The 14,966-nt window shown below is 42.2% G+C and overlaps 1 protein-coding gene across 3 annotated transcripts in view; it reads right to left on the bottom strand.

Annotated features, from left to right (window-relative positions):
* Positions 1–14,966, bottom strand: part of camkva (CaM kinase-like vesicle-associated a) — a 56,928-nt gene that overhangs the window by 19,625 nt on the left and 22,337 nt on the right. For all 3 annotated transcript variants that reach the window (XM_042339781.1, XM_042339780.1, XM_007890274.2), the window contains exons 2-4: positions 12,783–12,890; positions 8,915–9,046; positions 431–505 (exon numbers count right to left, since the gene is read on the bottom strand). In XM_042339781.1, coding sequence (XP_042195715.1) covers positions 431–505; positions 8,915–9,046; positions 12,783–12,877 — 302 coding nt within the window. In that variant the 5' untranslated portion in view covers positions 12,878–12,890. The remainder of the gene's footprint in view (positions 1–430; positions 506–8,914; positions 9,047–12,782; positions 12,891–14,966) is intronic.

Genomic DNA, 14,966 nt, shown 5'->3' with positions numbered 1-14,966 from the left:
GGAATTGGATATAAATGAGTGTAAGTGAACAGCAGGAAAAAGAAAGGAAATAAGGATGATGGCCAGAACTCCACTGAATAGTGCACTCAGCACCAGCAGTGACTTGTCGAGCTGAAATGACCTCCTTCTGTGCTGTAATTTTTATGATTGTAACACAATTGATTCAAATTATGTCGTCTACCACAGCTCCATTAAATAATAAGTGCTTGGAAGAGTGTGCGACTGAATTAGAATGGTGCATTGAAATCCCAACACAATTTTGCATGGAATTTGCCGAGCAAATTCCCCCAAATAATGACAATTCTCCTGAGAATAGTCAATGTTATTTTTCTAATGCAAATGCTTTGAGCCTTAGGTTCGAATAGCAAATATATCCCCATCCTCTGTCCTCCCTGCAGTCCTCATAATCCCTCTTGTTCGAGTGACTTACAGCTCCAGGAAAATGAAATATTCCTTGCGTGTTTCAAAGACGTCCACCAGCTGTAATATGTTCGGATGCTTCACCCTGGGAGAGAGAACAAAGCATTTTATTGTTGACTGAAGACACAAGCCCAGTCTCACTGTAAGACAGAGATATACATTTCTCAAATTCTTTCTCCCTCTCTTGCTCTCCATCAGAAATCTTCCAGATTTTGATACAAGGGCAGCTACTGAAAGGATAATTAAGCCTAAATTCACCACCTTGATAAAGAAACAAGCTTGTGAAAAGAAAACAGCGATTTCATTATGATAGAATTTCACCAATGGAAAAAGGTGCACAATGTTGATAAACATCTTATTAACAATGAAACCATCATAGCTCTGCCAGTAACATTCAATGGAAAGGGGCAAGATGTCAGGGAACTAGCTCTGCAGCATAGGGAAGCTTGCCACGCAGTGACTCTCAATGGCACATTATATGATTTTAGCTGGTTAAGCTCCAGCAGTTATCCCAAGCCTTGACTCTTGCCAACCTGCATCTCATGCTCTCAAGATTTGTGTAAAGAAAGGTGCAACCCTCAAAGGAGAGCGTGTGCTTTCCATTCCAGACACAGTGAAATTTCCTTGTGGAATATGCACTCTCTCCCTGGAGAGACTGGCCCTGCTTACCTAATTCCAGAGTTTAGTAGGCACAGGTTGGCGAAAGGCAAGATTTAGGGACCCCAGAGTGTATGTTTCGGTACTGGTAGATTTTAACTAACTAAAACTGCAAAGCTTTGCCATTGAGAGCACTGTGTATCAAGCTTCCCTATTCTGGTCCAACTAACTCCCTGACATCTGACTTTGGCTTGCAGGGTTAACAGGAGCCAAGTGTGAAGAACCTATGCTCCAGTGACTGGTCTGTCCCTCCAAATCCTCCCGCTGAACCAGGCTGGCTGGTCCATCATTAGCAATCCACTGGAGTACTGCTAGCTCTAAATCCATTGAAGGATTTCAATCCGTCGTCTTATGAGGACAAAGGATTTCAGTGAAAATGGCTGGAAAAATAGAATGAGTTAAAAATGTACAGCTTCAAAAAAAGGCAATTATGTTGTCAAAGAAGCACATCTGCTGCAACTTGATTCTTTCTTCCTTGTGTCAGTTGTGGTGCATCATTTGCACAGCACCAGATGTGTTCTGACAATGTGAGGAACGCTCTGAGGATTACAGATGCATTTATATTATTCCAACTGGAAATGAGTAGCTGATCCTGGTCAGATCTGACTGTTGTGAATGCATTCATGTGGTCTATTCCATTTACCACTTGTTCACAACCCATCCAACATGTCTCACCTCGGTTGCTGATACAGCTACAATGAAGGATGAAGCACGATCGCTAGTTGGGATGGATAGGAGTGTGGCTATTCCAGGTCTGGTCCAGGTCCAGCTTGTGATTACCGAACAATAGCCTTTCATAGTCACTGCCAATTCCACAGCCATATAACTAACTGCCTAACCAGTGACGTACATATAATAACAACATACATTCATATACAGTAAACCCCTGACTTACAGCATCAGGGAATCTGGAATTCAAACTTAGCAATGGTGCAAGATCAATGAAATTATCAAAACTCTGCCAGTAACGTGCAATGGAAAGAGGCAAGATATCAGGGAGCTATCAGGACCAGTATAGGGAAGATGTCAGGCAGTGCTCTCAATGGAAGGCTATGCAGTTTTAGTTCGGGCCAGGCCTGAAACCAAAATTTTTTAAAAACATTTCCGCGGTTAAAAATTTAGTGTTTAGATTCCCACCCAACTCTCTTAGTACGTATGCCATGGCCACGCTGAGCAGCCCACGTGATGCCCACAGCTTCCTGCCTCACCAGCCTTCGCATTGTGCACGCATAGGCCTTTTTTGGTGAGTGAGCAGAAGATAGCTAAGTTTAACATAACATTTGCGCATAAATAAAACTACAGTGCCGGAAAATGATTTAACGGTAGTAATTACACTTAGCCGGAAATGCCCCCCCACCCCTCCACCCTATAGTCTGGCTAGCCGTTCAGTCTCGTCGATGTGATACATGATGCAAAGGTGCTTACAGTCCCAATGTGGGCCCAAAACACCCTTCTGCTGCCTTCACATAGTTGAGATATTCATAAGAGTGGACAATTGGTTTTGATGAAGTATGTAAACAGATACAATTCTGGATAACACATGTCTGAGTCAACAAACTTGTAAACTCTACGTAAGTAAGATAGTTAAAGCAGAAAACAACACATGCCACCTGCAGGCATTTTAAAAGGTCACTTGACATCAGCCTTAAGAGAAAATGTTTTCTTAGATCACACATATTTTTTATTTGTATTAATTTTAAACACATTTAACAATCTGTCCCGCTCTAGAACTTGTCCTAGGGATGCAAACAGTGATCTCAAAGCTCTACATAATGAACCGCTTCATAATATAATGATAATAATAAACCTTGTTTTTGATATAGAGTCTTATCATGTCAGAAGAACCTCTCAAAGTGCTTCACAGGACATATTGTAAAATGGAGTGACTGTACATTTATAGGCAAATGCTGCAGCACAATTGCACACAGCAATGTCCCACAAACAGCCATGAAAAAGTGAATGACCAATCTTATTTGGGGGATTGTCAGCCAGGACACCTATAGAAACTCCCTTTTTTTTTGAATGATGCCATGGATCCTTGCATCAAATGCAAGGATTATTATTATGGAGTTTTTAACGTGACCTGAATAGGCAGATGGGCCCTCAATTTAATATGATTTAATTGATCATCTGAAGGAGAGCATGATAATAGGCATGACATTCCACCTAGTTTTAGTGGGCATGACATTTCAAATTTAACATCATGCAGAACTATGGAAAACTCTTAAATCCATTCTTAATTGGAAGCCAGTCCTTTTTATATCAAAATTATCCACTTTGCACTGTATCTTAAGAAGAAGCACTTGGAGACGTCCTACTGACGTGAAACATATCAAATGTAGAGTTTATTATTATTAAGGTCTGCTGAAAACTAGCTTTCAAATTAAGACTGAATTTAAGAATTTTCTGCAATTGTGTACACACTGAAACGCTATGTTAATTGAGCAAATCTAGACCCTAGTGGAATTTCTACCCCAGGTTTGCGAGCAGACTGATAGCACATCACTAGGCTGCCTTGTCGAAGAAATTTGTGCAAATGCAGGGAAGTCAAGGTCGAATATTCTTCAATGGAAAGGATTTTTTTTTACAGAATATCTTTAAATTGTGCCTGCAGTCTGTTAGTCTGGTGCCACCCTCTGCTTCCACAAATGTTGTTGGGAACGGGGAAAACAATAACTTATCCGGAATTTTTTTTGAGGGTTTGAATTACGTGGAAACCGATCACCATGTGAAACAGCATCCAGACCAGATTGAGACGGTCCCCACTTATGTTTTGTGCAGTCCTGTAGCTCAAGGGTTAGAACACTCGCCTGGCAAACGAGAAACCTGGATTTGATTCCTGGCAGGGCAAAACGTTGGGCAAGTTTCCTTACTCCACACACTTCCGTTTACCTAGCAGTAAGTAGGAACCTGGTTGTTAGTTGATTGGCAGATTGCTTTTCTGGGGATAATAATTCCTTCAAAAAAAATTGGTCACTCAATCCACAACTGTTTGTGGGACACTGCTGTGCACAATTGGCTGCCGTATTTCGCCCACAAAATATACAGTCAATTCACTTTACAGTATATTCTGTGAAGCATTTTGAGACGTCTCGAAGACATGATAAGGCGTTATATCAAATGCAAGGATTATTATTATTATGTATCCCATCTACACATGGAATTTTCCCTGTGTCTGGAATGTGCACTCTCTCACTGGAAGGGCATACTCTACTTACCTAATTTTGGAACGTATTAGGCGCCAGTTGGCAAGAGTCAGGGCTTGGGGATTCCAGAATGTGTACTGGGGCAACTGCTGTAATTTAACCAGATAAAACCACATTGTGTGCCTTTGAGAGCACTGTGTTCAGCCTTTCACTACTCATTAAGGCTTTGGCTTGCAAGGCTAACATGCACTGAGTTGTTAGCCCTGCCCTCAGTGATCAATTTGCCCTTCAATTCCTGCTAAATGAGCCAGATTGATGGAGGAGCAAATATTAATACAATAGCTTAAATGATCTCCTGCGGTGTAATAGATTTCTATGGTGAGATGATAAATCCCTGAACATGCAGAGCTAGAAATCTCAGCACACGCCTTGAACATAGTACAGTATCCATCAGTTGCAATTAGGAAATGATTGCAACAGAAATATCTTGTTTACCTAACATTATCATCTCTCAGACAAATGGCAAGAGAATATCATCCAGTTTCAAACTCAGATTCATACAGTTTCTTCCCAGAATACAAGTTACAATGTGCACTCCCATCCCTCCTCCCCCCATGCTGGACACTGGAGTTGGACACAATTAGCATAAAGGGAAGTGACCTTTCAATACTTTTAGAACAGGACAGCTACATTGAGCTCAAATGCACTCTGACAAGCAGATTATTATCAAAGCTTCCTTCAAGGCCTTTTCTTGACTCATCGGTGATGCATCCAAAAGTTATTGGATGTTGCTCCAACTGCTGAATTTGCTTCAATATTAATTTTTTTTATGCCGACCACAAGTCTGACTTTTAACGCTAAATTTACGCTGAAGGCCACCAGGCAGAATATATTAAAAGAAAACATGAAGTGTTCTGAATAAAAGTGAACACCTGATGCAGGTAACACATGGTCTGCTAAGCCTAAAAGTGAGATATAATGGTTAGTTCAAGTCTAATTGATGAGATTTGCAAATGGGGTATGCAAATGCGGTTGCTTCACATACCCGGATGTGTCTCAAGTTTACCCTCTAGAGTTCCACTCAGCAGTTGATTTATTACCAGCAACACCCTTTGACCATCCAAAAGTTTCATGGCAGCCTGGACTGAGATCAATGCCCAAGCTATTTTCACAGCATCTGTCTGAGACTCATCCTGGTACCTGGCAGGCTCACTGCTCAAAAATCCTTTTGCGAGTCTCTCAAAATGGATCTTGTTAATAAATCTGAATTTGGAAGCCAGTTGTCCCTCGATTCTTAAACAAAAAGCTTCAAAATTAAGGCGGGATTTTTGAATTTTCCATAATTCTTAACGATCTTATATTTTACGATAAAAGCTTCTCACAGGCTAAGTGAAATTTTGGGCAATGCACTGGAATGCCCTGCAGTTCAGCCACTTGGGATTAGCAGTAGATTTACTCTGGTCGCATGTAACTTCACAGAAGCAATCACTGCAAGACAGAGGATAGAATTTTTTTTGGAACTTCAATACTGAGCCCATCAATGTTAATAAGAGAAATGCTTTGCCTGGGCTTGACAGCTGCCTACAGCAACAACCTGGAAACTAATGAAATATTGACTATTTTTATACCAAGATTCAGTTTTTACTCATTGAGAGATAATAGAAAAGACACACAATGTTGAATAAAGTGCTGGCTGATCGCAATAACCACAGCTATTATGTAGACATAGATTAATGTATAGCAGGGATTGATTTCAAAGCAGATGCCGAGAGAAAAACGAGACAAAAGACTTATTTTGGACGTCACTCAGCCAGGTTGGATCCCTGAGACAATTCCGTTGTGTCTAATTCCAGAAAGTATTATGCACAGGTTGGCACCTAATTCCAGAAAGTATTTGCACAGGTTGGCATGAGCCAAGGCTTGGGGCTCCCAGAGTGTTCATTCAGGCACAGTTGGAGTCCATTATTTTTTATCTGAGCTTCAGATTAATACTCATTTCCATTACAAGATGCAAGGTTTGTTCTCTTAATTCCATAGGTAGTGCCTTCACTCTTCACACACGCTCGCCCCAATACTCCTGCATATGTAGGATTGAAGTTAAACCATTTAGGATGTCAAGATTCGAGATTCAGGAAATTGGAATTTGGAGGAAGGAGATCAGAGGGACATTCAGAGGCAACATCCTGCTCTAGGGAGTGGATCGGGAAAGAAGAGACACTGTTTTAAGGAGTTCAATAATAACCTTTTCAATTATGAGCGATTTAAGCTCAGTGCAGTGAGGGAGTGTGAAGTGTTATAAAATCCTGGGGTAAGTCTCTAGCTGATTTATTTGTTATTGATATGACACAAGTTTTCAAACATTTCTGAAGAGGAGAAATAGTGAGAGATTATTCCCGCTGTTTAGCACATTAGAAACAAGAGGACTATTTGGGGGGGCAGGCGGATGTCTGACACATGAGGAAACCCATCACCATGCTTAAAAGTATCCAAACCAAACTGAGAATTCCAAGCATCCCACCTATATATGGAATTTCCAGAGATGTTTATTGGAACGGAATGCCCACTTTCTCCCTGTAAGGATGCATCCGCTTACCTAATTCCAGAAAGTATTATGCACAGGTTGGCACCTAATTCCAGAAAGTATTATGCACAGGTTGGCATGAGCCAAGGCTTGGGGATCCCAGAGTGTGCATTCAGGTACTGCTGGAGTCTACCCAGCTAAAACCATATAGTTTTCCACTGAGAGCACTGTCTGGCAAGCTTTCCAGCTGCTTGTCCAGCTTGGGCTGTCCTAAATCTTAGGGGCTTTAGCTTGCAGAGTTAACAGGAGTGGAAGAGTCGCTGACTCCAGTGACTAGTCTGCCCTTCCAAGTCCTGTTGATGACTAGGCTGGGCTGTCATTAGCAATGCCTTGGAATACTGTGGGCCTATTTGACTTAGGAATGTGTTGGAGGTGTGGTGTATAAAGAGCAGCTGCTTGCCTCTCTGCAAACCAAATAAGGTGGATTCCAGGAGCTGGATGTATAAAGGAAAGCTTGCAATATGTTAGCCACTCAAGGACCAAGTTCAATGCTGTGTACCAGGCTACTTAGCATCAGCTGCTCAATCCAGGTCTTCATGTGAGGGACCTTGGCAAATAGATGTACCTGTTGTGAAGCAGACTTCGCCTCCAGGGGACTTAGCGACAGGTCAATGTAGGCTGGAGCCCTCTCTCTCTGTAGCCGCTTCCTGTGTTTGCCACAAATCCACCTCACTACTTAATCCTGAACTTTGCAAATGGACAGGAGGAAGGCAGCTTCTCCTCTGCATCCCCAGGACCTTGTATCCAAAGGACAGTTTGCACACAGGTCTTGTATGCCACAAGCTTCACCTGCATTGGGACCTCACTGTCCTTGAAGGGAGATGAGCATGACCAGAGTGCCCTTCGCCCCTTCTCTGTGTGGTCATTCAGGACAGTGTCCAAGCAAAAATTGGTATGCACTGCAACCTCCAGGTACTGATAAGAATCAACAATTGCCTCTTGTTTCTTCCAATCATTTGTGCTGCCCCACCATTTTGAACACTGGGCCACCTGGTGGGATATGGCGGTGGGTGCCCCAAAGGGTAGAATTCTGGTTATGCTCGACTCAATAATAATATTAATAATAATAATCCTTGCATTTGATATAGCACTTTTCACGTCTTCTAGACGTCTCAAAGTGCTTCACAGAATAGACTGGAAAGTGAATTGACTATTTATTCAAGAGAACAAGAGGACATGAGATCAGAGTTGTCAATGGAACAGTCCAGTAGAGTGGGTCAGAAGAATATTTTTTACAGCAGAGAGTTTTGAGAAAATTGAATCTTTTGTCAAATGGCACGATTGAGGTTGAAACCATAAGAACTTTTCTTTAAAAAGGAAATTACATAAATATTTAAAGAGGAACCATATAAAAGGGTAGCTAGGGCCTTTGGGATTCAAACAGATAACCTCCAGTGAATGAGCTAGCATCAGGATACGCTTGTGTGCTGTCAATTCTATAAAACAAAGCACTGAATCTTTGCTCTGAATGCTGTGGATTTAGACGAGATGGATATTCTATTGACTTTGAAAAGCAAAGAACTGTCTGGACTGACTGGGATTTGAACCCAGAATCTTGTGGTCCCAAGTCTAACATTCAACCCACTAAGTCTCAATCCACTTTAAGCGCCCTGAGACGCCGTCCGGCATGGAGGGCACTATATAAATGCAAGTTGTGTTGTAAGTCACCTAGCATGTATAAACACAGGCACTATACAGTACTGGTTGTATTCTTTTCTCCATATGGTAAATAGCCCCCAGATATTATATAAAATATTCTAGATCTCTATGTATCACAAGAGTACTTGCATCATATGGCAATTATATAGGAAACATACATTATAGACTCTAAAGTTACAGTTATGGAAAAAATGACACAGCCACACGTTATTACTAAAGGTTTTGAATGTCAGTGCTAAGTTGGTGGAGTTACACCTCCATTAACTCAAAGTTTGGCTTGCCCGTTTCTGGAGGGTGGGTGGCCATTTTGTAGTCGAGAAAATTGCTAAAAATCCAAAAATATAAATAACAAGTTGAATAATCTTGAATATTATCAGTCAAAAATTAAAAAAGGAAAAATGGCAACATTTTTCATAGTTAACACTAAAACAGATAAATGATAGCAACTTACAGGTTTAAAATCATGATTTCATTTTTTGCCGCCTTCCTGACTTTCCTTCCATCTTTCTTCAAGAACTTCTTACAGGTGTACATTTTCCCAGTTGATTTCTCTTTTGCTCGGAATATTTCACAGAATTCCTCCCTGTTTGTAAGGAGAGAGAAAAGGAAGGAAGTTTCCATAAAATAATAATGATCCTTGCATGTGATATAGTACCATTTACAACAGTAGGACATTTCAAAGCACTTCACAAATACTGTGTTCTGTGTTATTAGACAAATATGGCAGCTAATTTGCCCACAGCAATGTCCCTCTTTGGCCTTTTATTGACAGCTGAAGAAAACTAGTCCACCTCTCAAAGACTACACAGCTCCAAGCTCAACAATTATATAGCTCCTTTTACCAAGTTAAATATTTTAAATTCATGGAAATAGAGTGCGAGCCCGAGTGGGATGGTAGTTGGGATGGTGGTGGGAGTGAGGTGACTGGAAAGCAAAGTCAAAGTGCGAGATTTTATGGGAAGAAGGATGTCGGAAGCAGAGAGGGAGAGTGTGAGAGGATGGATTTCGGGAGAGAGTTCCGGGGAATATTCAATCTAACAATAATAATAATCCTTGCATTTGGTATAGCGCTCTTCATGTCTTCTCGACGTCTCAAAGCGCTTCACGGAATATGCTGCAAAGTGAGTTGACCGTATATTTGTGGGCGAAATGCGGCAGATCTAGTACATCCTTGTAGTGAATAATGGCACGATAGCTCCCAGTTTAATGTAGAGGGAGGGATAGAATTGAGACAAGAGAGAGAGAGGAGAGTGACAAAGAGCGAGGATGAAGACAAAGAGTGAGGACAGCGAGTGAGAGTGAGTACAGAGTGTGAGGGCAGAAGGTGAGGGTGAGGGCAGAAAGTGAGGGTGAAGGCAGAAGGTGAGGGTGAGGGCAGATGGTGAGGTCAGAGAGTGAGGGCAGAGAGTGAGGGCAGAGGGTGAGGGGAGTGGATGAGGGTGAGGACAAAGGGTAATGGTGAGAGCGGAGGGTCAGGGCAGAAAGTGAGGGTGGGCAGAATGTGAGGGCAGAAAGTGAGGCTGAGGGCAGAGGGTGAGGGCAGAGGGTGAGGGCAGAGGGTGAGGGCATAGTGTGATGGTGAGGGCAAAAAGTGAGGGTGAGGACAGAGTGTGAGATTGAGCACAGAGAGTGTGGCGAGGACAGAGAGCAAGGACAGAGGGTGGGGGTGAGGACAGAGGGTGGGGGTGAGGACAGAGGGTGGGGGTGAGGACAGGGAGTGAGGGCGAGGACAGAGAGTGAGGGCAGAGAGGGGGGACAGAGGGCGAGGGCAGAGGGTGAGGGTGAGGGCAGAAAGTGAGAGCAGAGGGTAAGGGCAAAAAATGAGGGTGAGGACAGAGGGTGAGGAGTAGTGGGGAGTGGAGCAGTAGGGAACTAACAGGGTCAGTGTAGTAAATATCTGAACAACATGCTGAATAGAAAGAGATCTTGTGGGTCTTGTGGATACATGCATATAACTTGTCAGCCCAGTGCTTCGAGTTATGTTATGATGTAAACCCTAGCCACAGGAGGATGAATTTGGCTGCTTTAAAATTCATTTGGCTGGAAAGCCTCTCAGTTGGCAGAGAGAGGGGGGGAGATGACTTCAACCTGTCAATAAGCGCTGATCTCACAGAGCAAAATACACAGTCAATTAATCTTACGGTGTATCCTGTGAAGCGCTTTGAGACGTCTCAACCAAGTGATAATAATAATTCAAATTGAGGTCCTGGAATTAAACCATTCTACTCAAAATGAAATGTTCCCTTTTATTTAATCCTTATATATAGGTGTCTTATGGAGGTATGATATTTAGGTGTTTACTTGTTTGTGTCGGTAGCATATTTGGTCTTGGATCAGGCGATTGTGTGGGTTCAATTTTAGTCACAGGGACTCTGACCTCACAGTGTGGACAGATATTCCGGTACTGGATGAAAGTGGATGAGATTGAGATCTTCTGTTCAGGTTAAAGACCACATGACACTATTTAAAAAAGGGAATTTCTCCACTGTCCTGAACAACTACAACAACAACAACAAAATTACATCGGTATAGCCCCTTTCACGTCGGGAGGACATCCCAAGGCACTGGACAGTCAATGTTTCGGACTGTGGATGGATTTCCAGAGGGTGGGTGGGGGCAGAGTGGCAGAAGGCCCACCCACCAATGGTGGGACGGTTGAGATGGGGGCTATGAAGCAGGCTGGAGCCCGCTGAGCGGAGGGAGCGGGCAGGATGGTAGGGGGTTAGGAGGTCGCAGAGGTAGGTGGGAGCAAGACCATGGAAGGCTTTGAAGGTGAGGACCAGGATCTTGAACTGTATCCTCCATGAGTAACAATCCTCCAGGTAAATTACTCATTCACCTCACAGAACCATAGAATTACAGGGAGCAAACGGAAGTCATTCAGCCCATCGTGTCTGTGCCGGCTCTTTGAAAAGAGCTATCCAAATCAATCTCACTCCCCCGTGCTCTCCCCATAGCCCTGCAGACTTGTCCTCCCAAAATAATTATGTACTTTCCTCTCTTAAAAGTTGTTACCGAATTGGCTTCCACCACCATTTCAGGCAATGTATTCTAGATCAGAATAAATCACTGTGCGAAAAAATTTCTCCTCTGTTTCTTTTAACAACTATTATAAATCGGTGTCCTCGGGTCCCCGACCCACCCACCAGTGGATATAGTTTCTCCTTGTTCACCCTATCGAATCCCCTCATAATTTTGAAAACTTCTATTAAGTTTCCTCTTAACCTTCAGTGTTCCAAGAAGAATAATCCCAGCTTCTCTCGCCTCTCTGATAACTGAAGTCCCTCATTCCTGGTACCATCCTGGTAAATCTCCTTTGCACCTACTCCCAATGCCTTGACATCTTTCCTAAGGTTTGGTAACCAGAACTGAACACAGTTTAGCTGAGGTCTAACCAGTGTTTTATAAAGGTAAAACACTGGTTAAAACACTGGTTAAACCTCATTAATAATAAATATAATAATAATTCTTGCAGAAAGTAGTTATTTTAGGAAGTTCAAACATACTAAGAAAAAATAATCCTCATTCATATGTAACGTGGAGGTGATATTGATCTGGCCGACTATCAATGAAAGCCACTCAGAAAATATCTCTACAGAGTGATTTAAACTGTAATAGTATCATAATGATGATAATAATGATAATCCCTTGCATTTGATATAACACCTTTTGCATTGGGAGAATGTCTCAAATAGCTTCACAAGATTTATATGCAAACACAGCAGACAATTTGCACACAGCAATATCCCACAAACATTAGTGAAGTGAGTGACCAATTTTATCTGGGTATGTTTGGACAGAACTCTCTTCTCTTTTGGAGTAGTGCCGTGGGATCTTTAACATCCACCTGAACAGGCAGATGGGACCTCAGACAATGTAGCATACAGTTTGAGTTCCAACCAAAAATTTTATCAACTGAGTCAAGATGGCTGTATGCAGTTCCTTGCTGTGTGCTTACAAAAAAAAAGTCACTGATCAGGAAAGCAATCCTTGTAAAGGTTTGATGTGACAACACCAATGGTTAATAAATGTTGTATGTCAAAACCTTCCTCTTCGACCCTGCCTTTGGTCATCTTCCCAACCTCACCACCCCTTGCCCTCCTCAGCAGCAAGCTGCAAATACGGTACATAGTGAGATTCATGTAAAAGACCCTCTCAAAGGGCTCAGGAAAATGACCTCTTCCACTACCAACTATTGAAGTTGTTTCAACATTTCATTTTATTTTGTTATATTGCATTTCAACAGCAGTAGCACAGAGTCTGATGAGAATACTCGTTGGATGAATCACTCAGGGAAACGTACTGAGTTTTCTACTTACGTTTTGACTGTTTGTCCCAGGTCATATTTATCAGTGACATCGGACGAATTATTGTAGTCCTTCTTATCTCCGAGTGTAATGCAGCCAAAAGGCATTTCTGATGTGGGCCTGTGTGGAGAACAACAATTAAGGAGCTGGTTAGGAAATGGATGGAGACTTATTTATATAAAGATGTCACACTTGTGAAGGTGTCTTACCAAATTTACTCAACCAATGTGAGAGGAAAGTGAAGTTCACATGGGCTAATTAAAACCAGATCTACATCACATGTTGATCTCTCTATATTTCTTGAGAGAAATCACAGTCCTTTCAAAGTTGTCTCCCTGCCCCCTTTCTTTTCATTGTGGTGAATGAGAACTGAACCATAGTGACTTTAATGCACCCTTTGCCAGGGTTAGAGGATGAAGAGGCTGGCTTTAATGTCATAAAAACTGTTGCACAATATTGGATATAGAAGAAAAAGATCCTAGCTTTTGGACTTGCTTCAAGTAATGCATCTCAAAATAGCCTCATGAATTATGAAAAGGTCAATGCCAATCTTCAATGGGTTAGTTTTACTGCGACTCTAAGCTCTTCCTCTCTTCAAGGCCACACTGAGCATTTAGCTCTTCTATTTCCTAACCAAATGTACCATTTCTACAACAACGACAATATATTGTATTCATTCTAACCCTCTGTTAATACTGTTTTGAAACTAGCCACTGATGGCATTTCGGAGCACTTCTGGGGTGACTGAATATAGGATCACAAGAGAGATTTGGGTGAAGAGGGTTCTATTTGATCTAATCTCTCCCAGAATACCAACCAATACCAACCAATACCCTCTGCCATTGCTTAATGAGTCTAATGTCCTGGCCTCAACTACCCTTCAGCCTGGCTCAGTTGGTAGCACTCTTGCCTCTGAATCAGAAGATTGTGGGTTCATGCCCCAAGCGGGGCTTGGAATCACATTGTCTAAGCTGACACTCCAATGCAGTGCTCGGGGTATTTACAGTGTCGGAGGTGTTGTCCTTCGGATGGGACATTAAACTGAGGTTCCTTCTGCCTGTTAAGGTGAATGTTTAAAGACCCCATGGCACTATTTAGAAAGAGAAGGGAGTTTCTCCTGGTGTCCTGGCCAACAATCCCCCAAATAAAATTGGTTATTCACTTCATTGCTATTCGTGGGAAATTGCTGTATCTGGCTGCCATGTTTCGCCCATACATCACACGATCAATTCACTTTGCAGTATATTCTGTGAAGCGCTTTGCGACGTCTCAAAGACGTGGCAAAGCCTATATCAAATGCAAGGATTATTATTATTATAGTTTTACCTAAAGACATTGAAAACAACTCAGCTGAAACGATAAAAAATATACAGTTACTGAATTCAGTAATTGTTTTCTTTGATTAGCGATCAAAGTCAAGTAACCTGAGCATGACAATGTGAACAGATCGAAGCTCGAAGGTAAAAACTCCAAAAGACTTTACTAAAAAATAACCATTTTAAGTTATTCTGGAGAAACTCAAATCTGCAAAAGTCTTTCAATCATTGCCAGATTCCAGTCTGCACATTTTCAGGGAGACCGTTCCAAGACGTCTTTCATCATTTTTTACTGTGGAGCTCTCATTCTCACCATGTCCTGGCACATACTGGGCAGTGGGAGTTGAATAGTTGGACTGCTGGACTCCGATCAAGAATAAATAATAGATAAAATAAACAATCCTTACATCTGATACAGCGCCTTTCATATCAGGAGGACGTCTCAACTCACTCCACAGGATTGACTACTGTGGATTTTGTAGTCGAAAGAGGCAGCTAATGGCCCACGACAGCCGTAATAATAATCTTTGCATTTGATATCGCTCCTTGTCACATCTTCGAGATAGCTCAAAGCGCTTCATAGGATGTATTATCATGAGAATTGACAGTATATTTTGTGGGCGAAATGCAGCAGCCAATTGCGCACGGCAGTGTCCCCACAGACAGTCGTAGATTGAGAGGTAAATGACCAATTTTAACCCATGGGCGTTGTTGGCCAAGACACCAGGAGAAACTACCTTCTCTTTTTGAATATCTACCTGAACAGGCACAGACAAGACTTCAGTTGAATGTCTCATCCGATGATGGCACCTAGAACAATGCAAGACTCCCCCCAGCGCTGCATCTAGGGAAGGACACGCAGAGAGAGATGGAAATATCC

This window comes from Callorhinchus milii, unplaced genomic scaffold, assembly GCF_018977255.1.
Source record: "Callorhinchus milii isolate IMCB2004 unplaced genomic scaffold, IMCB_Cmil_1.0 Scaffold12, whole genome shotgun sequence".
In the NCBI taxonomy this organism is placed as follows: domain Eukaryota; kingdom Metazoa; phylum Chordata; class Chondrichthyes; order Chimaeriformes; family Callorhinchidae; genus Callorhinchus; species Callorhinchus milii.
The sequence above is the reverse complement of the archived record's forward strand: the minus strand, read 5'-3'. Positions and strand labels throughout refer to the sequence as shown.